This window comes from Quercus robur, chromosome 2 (assembly GCF_932294415.1).
Source record: "Quercus robur chromosome 2, dhQueRobu3.1, whole genome shotgun sequence".
Classification (NCBI taxonomy): domain Eukaryota; kingdom Viridiplantae; phylum Streptophyta; class Magnoliopsida; order Fagales; family Fagaceae; genus Quercus; species Quercus robur.
The window spans coordinates 56,395,269-56,401,033 of record NC_065535.1 but is presented as its reverse complement, the minus strand read 5'-3'; the positions used below and the strand labels follow the sequence as shown (position 1 = coordinate 56,401,033).

At 45.0% G+C, this 5,765-nt stretch overlaps 1 protein-coding gene across 1 annotated transcript; it reads right to left on the bottom strand.

Moving 5' to 3' along the window:
- Window positions 1-1,785: 1,785 nt before the first annotated feature.
- LOC126700918 (uncharacterized) lies at window positions 1,786-4,501 on the bottom strand. Its single transcript, XM_050399083.1, has 6 exons — window positions 4,400-4,501; window positions 4,247-4,305; window positions 3,161-4,128; window positions 2,890-3,069; window positions 2,444-2,802; window positions 1,786-2,292 (listed from the first exon to the last, which is right to left on the bottom strand). Exons 1-6 carry the CDS (start codon window positions 4,499-4,501, stop codon window positions 1,786-1,788), a joined length of 2,175 nt encoding a protein of 724 aa, XP_050255040.1.
- Window positions 4,502-5,765: the final 1,264 nt, after the last annotated feature.

The window sequence follows — 5,765 nt, the reverse complement described above, 5'->3', positions numbered from 1 at the left end:
GTCCCTTACCTCAGGCAAAGAGACAGGTGAAGTTCCTGCTCGTCGCCATCGACTACTTCACAAAATGGGTGGAGGCAGAAGCTCTGGCGACAATCACCGAAGCAAAGGTACAAAATTTTGTTTGGAAAAATATTGTTTGCAGGTTTGGTATACCAAGGACGATCATATCAGACAACGGTCGTCAGTTCGACAGCCACAGCTTCAGGTCATTTTGCTCGAACTTAGGTATCAAAAATAAGTATTCATCGCCAGGGCATCCCCAGGCCAATGGACAGACGGAAGTAACCAACCGGACCCTGCTGAAGATCATCAAGTCCCGATTGGTGGGGGCAAAAGGAATGTGGCCTGAGGAACTGCCAGGCGCCCTATGGGCATACAGGACGACAGCACGGACACCAACTGGAGAAACACCATTCAGTCTAACATATGGCACAGAAGCAGTCATACCAGTCGAGGTTGGTCTCACAAGCTTGAGGAGGGAATTCTTTGACGAACAAACCAATGAGAACCAATTGAAGGAAAACTTAGACAGCCTGGACGAGATCAGAGATCAGGCAGCTGAGAAAATGGCGAAGTACCAGCAGAAGATAGCAGAATATTATAATCAAAGAGTGAAGCTAAGAAGATTCAACATTGGTGACCTCGTCCTTAGAAAAGTCACCCCTGCCACAAAGGACCCAGCACATGGTAAGTTGGGACCGTCCTGGGAAGGACCCTACAGAGTCGTCCATTATTCGCGTCAGGGCAGCTATCACCTGGAGGATTCAGAAGGGAAAAGACTACCTCGTCCATGGAACGTTGAGCATCTAAAGAGGTATTACGAAAAGGAACCATAAACTTCATTGTAAAACCAATTTGATACTTCTATCTTATGTAAGCAATTGTTCGAGTTATGAGTATTATCCAGCATCCTTTGAATATTATCGAGCAAGTCATTCATCACTGTGTCCAAAGATAAGCACAGGAGATCGTCCCTAAAAAAGCTTAATGGCGATAAAATTCCTTAAATGGATGTACATCGTCCCTAAAAAGCTTAATGGCGATAAAATTCCTTAAATGGATGTACATCGTCCCTAAAAAGCTTAATGACGATAAAATTCCTTAAATGGATGTACATCGTCCCTAAAAAGCTTAATGACGATAAAATTCCTTAAATGGATGTACATCGTCCCTAAAAAGCTTAATGGCGATAAAATTCCTTAAATGGATGTACATCGTCCCTAAAAAGCTTAATGACGATAAAATTCCTTAAATGGATGTACATCGTCCCTAAAAAGCTTAATGACCATGAAACTCCTGAAATGGACGTACATGGCTTAGTAACGATAATGGATGTGCGTCGACCTTGAAAACTAAATTACGTCCTCAATGGATACAAATCACGTCATCTAAAGAATAATGACGGCAAAATTCTTTGGACGAAGTACATCGAAGCACCACGACGACAAAAGTTCCTTAAAGAGATGGACGTCGCCTCTAAGGCTAAATTCCCTCGATGTCCATGTACATCGCACAACATGGTCTCATCTGTACAAGAGGGACAAACCCTTCAAAGTGATCAACACGATTTTATCCATACAGGACGACCAGAAAGTCAGGTAATGGGAAACATTTCCAAAAATCAAATGAGCAAGCACAAACATTTATAAATTCAAATATAAATTGTTCAAAAAGGGGCCCCAAAAACAGGAGGGGCATCCAAACAACTACTGTTCTTCACTTGGTGCATAAAAAAAAAAAATAATAAATAAAATAAAAAAAAAATGGAAATTTTCTTAAGGCAAACTAGGCTGAAGGGGGAATTTCATCGTCCTGGGTAGCCTGAGGTGGTTCAACGCCGGTGGACACTCCTGTTTGAGCCGCCTCGTCCTCCTCAATCTCCTTGTCAACGGCTTCAAAGTCCAGATCGTCAAGGCTCACGGCAGGACCATGCTTGACGAGATACCTTCGCAGCAGCTCGAACCCTTTAAAGTACCACTGGAAGAGAAGGGTGTTGTATTCTTCAGAGGATTGGAAGGCAGTGACGGCTTTGGCTACTGCAACCTTCATCTTCTGAGCAGCCGTCGCTAGAAGTTCGTCCTTCTGCTTCACGGTTTGTCTCTCAGAATCCAGCTGCTCCGTCAGCACGCGGACTTGCTCCTTAGAAGCGTTGAGAGAGTCCATAGTTGCGATCAAGTCCTTGCGTAAACCAGAAGCTTCAGCCTCCAAAGCGTCTACCTTCGAGTTGGCCACGACGGCCTTCTCCTCATTTGCCAGGTACTGAGTGGTGATGTGCATGGTCTCCCCCAACACCTATGGACGAATACAAAGTTAATAAAAGTTAGCTCAATAAAAAACAACAAAGATGAAAAACGAAAAAAAAAAAAAAAAAAAAAAAAAAAAAAAAAAAAAAACAAGGTGTATGACGATTCACCTGCACGAGTTTGTGGACGTGGCGGCTCACCATCTCGTGTGAAGGGATGCTCGTAACTTCCCTCATCTCAGCAGGGGTAAAGAGCTCGGTAGCACGGTCCATGGCCGTCCCTGCATCTGACCAAACGCTGGCATCAGCTTTCCCTTTTCCCTTGCTAGCAGCTTTCTGCTTTTTCGAGGGACGAGCAACCTCCTCGATTGAGACTCCAGGAGATGCAACCAGACCTTCGTCCAGATCAAGGGTAGGTGTGGACGACCCTCTCTCCACTACCTCTTTCTCCTTCTCCCTGTCCGTGATCCTCAGCCGCTTCTGGCCTATGCTGGAAAGGGGCTCATTCTTTTTGCCCTTGATTTTAGCATACATCTCCTTGTTGAATTTTGACGTCATTTCTACCAAGGACGAATAAAAAAAGAGGCGTAAGGACGAGTAAAAAGAATGCCAGCAAACACAAAGAAAAAGCGTGAAGTGCAACTTACGTTTTCTCTCTTCACGGTCAAGAGTACTGAGAACGTAAAGTGAAGGTTCTGGCCCCAGGCAGTGACGAGCCAAGGTTCGCGGATCAATCAGCTCTCCAAAATCTTCTATCGTCCTGGCGTATTCAAGAGCAGCCTGCACTCGCTTGGCAAACCTGGCCTCTAGCTCCGGACGGTCTTTCACTGCAAAAGGACGACGTCAAGACACAAAAAAAAAAAAAAAAAAAAAAAAAAAAAAAAAAGAGAGGGCCCAACAACATTGGGAGACACGCACCAATCAACGGGGTCTCCCATCGTCGCAGCAACCTAGGAACATTCCCCCACAGATCGTCGGGCAGCGTCTCCCAACCGTCCCCAGATACAAAGAAGTATCTTGACTTCCAGTAGCGAAAGGACGACGGAAGGTCAGCTACCAGACGGGCCTTCCTAGACCAAGGGACGAACTCGTAGTACCCAAACTCCCTGGACTCTTTCAGACGATACAAGTAGACAAACTCATTAACTGAGATCATATCCCCGTCAGCAATGGTCGTCCAGATCACCATGCAGCTAATCACTATTCTCCAAGAGTTAAGCATAATTTGCCCCGGTGCAAGGTTAAAATGGTAAAGAAGCTCCATTATGAATGGATGGACGGGGAATCGGAGGCCACACGAAAAAGCTGCCTCGTAAAAGCAAACCTCTCCGTGGGCAAAGGCACAAGCTTTTTCGCCCTTCCTGGGTAGACGAGCCTTAGTTCCCTCTGGAAATTGAAATCTGTCCTTAAACTTACTAAAAACCTCAACTTTTAAGGAGCAATTTTCCTTCAGGGCATGAAATCGACGGGCCGTCGCCGGAACAGGGGAATGGGAGGACGAAGGAACACGGGAAGGAGTGGTGGTTATAGCGACGATCCCGGTCTCTTCCTCAACCACATTTGAGGACGAACCCCTCTCTAGATCACCTAACCCTTCCTCTAAACCCATATTTTCCCCTCTTAGTTGCCCTCTAATAGACCGAAACCAAGCCTGAGACTCCAACAGAAGGGGGTATAAAACACCCAACGCCGAACCTAACCCAGAACCCCTATTAACAAATTCCTCCACCACAGGGTATGAACCGGCGAGGGAAGGCGCACCCAATAGGTCACCAGAAAGCTCTACCAAGGAACCTAGGCGGGCAAGAAGAAAGGCTACGGAAGGGAAGCTACGCCTAACTTCGAAGGTGTCCACCATTAAAGGAGAGAAAAAGAAAAAAAAAAACCTAACCCCACCACTCAGTGAGAGGAGAAACCAGTACAGAAAAGGAAAAAGAATTCAAGCGACACAAATGCAAGGGAAAACTGAAAAGGAAAGAAAAGCGTAAAATGGGGTGGGCGTACCTGGAAGTTAGGAAGAAAACTGAGGAGTTGAGGAGCAAAATACGCGTAGGAGAGAACAACTGCACAGACAATGGAGAAATGGAAAAAGGAAAAACCAAAAGAGATCAAACGTTTCTGCCTTGGAAAGTGCGGGAAAACTGAAAAGACACTCACCGGAAACGAGGCACTCCTACCAGTAGAAACCAAACACGTGGCGCTAAGAGGATTCATAGCCGCCACTACGCAATCAATGCGGAGCAGAATTCCAAGCGCCATTACTGAAAAATAAATGAATAAAAAATGAATGGTCATAACAAACTCTTCATATTCCTATAATCGTCCAAATAATGAACGACCATGGAATAGGGGGCAACTGATACGCCCGACCAAAATGGTAATCGTCCACAGAAGACAAGAGATGGACGATCTTGATAAAATCGTCCCAAGAGAGAAGGTCGTCGCTCAAACATCCGGACACTCGTTCCTACCCTTCGCGGAGCGGTTACAAGACATTAATCAACCTTCAGACCGTTGGGAATGGCAGCTCATCATTAACACCCAGCAAAGACGTTACCAGGCTAGATTAAAGCCTCCATCAAGACTCCACCAACGGCTAGAAGAAAGGACCTACAAACACACATATAAAAGAGCTAAACCCCGAGAGGGGCAGGGTAAGAAAACACTCTAGAAAATTACTCCCATTGTTCTCCTTTGTCAATCTTACTGACTTTGGCATCGGAGACCTTTTTGCAGGCACAACGCCGGCAAACTACCTCCTTTCGTTCGTTCACGAGTTGCAGAAGATTGGTCTGGCGAGGAACAGTTTCATCTGGACGATCATAAATCAACTGACGATCAAATCATCATCAATAAGGATTGTGAAATTTGGATTGACAGTGAAGGGACTTTGAAACCAGAGGATAGACAATTTGGTCCAGGATTATGAGCTCCAGCTTTCATTCAAACAAGAAAGATGGGATTGACGGTGCCAGGTTTTTACACGGTGAGGAAAAAATTTGAAGTTTCACCTTCCCCAATGGATGCTAATAATTCTGCTAAGATAGGACAGGCACCGATGAGTCTCGAGGAAAAGAGAACAATGATGGTCGGAATTGGGAGGTCGGTCATGAAGCAAGCCAATCGTCCACTCCCCATTTGGTCTTTAATGCATGCTCAACCGTTATTCAAGTGACAGAGGTGCAAAGGGAATCAATGAAGGGTGATAATTGTGGTATTAACTCAACCTTTAAGTCAGGTGTTAAGACTCATCCCGTTATTGATATACATCAAGAGGAGTCTGAATTTCATTCAAGCACAATTAATGCCCCAATTACCTCTCAAATTGTTGGCCACACGAATTATCAGGAATTTACTGCTAAGTTAAAGGAGATTGACACGGAATTAGCAAAATTTGATAATGGGAAGGAGGCAGAATTAAATTCCAATAATGACAAATCACATGCCACTAAATCAAGTTCACTCCAAACCAATTCTAGTGAAGCACGTGAATCAGCTAGGGTTCCACACTCCTCTACCACGC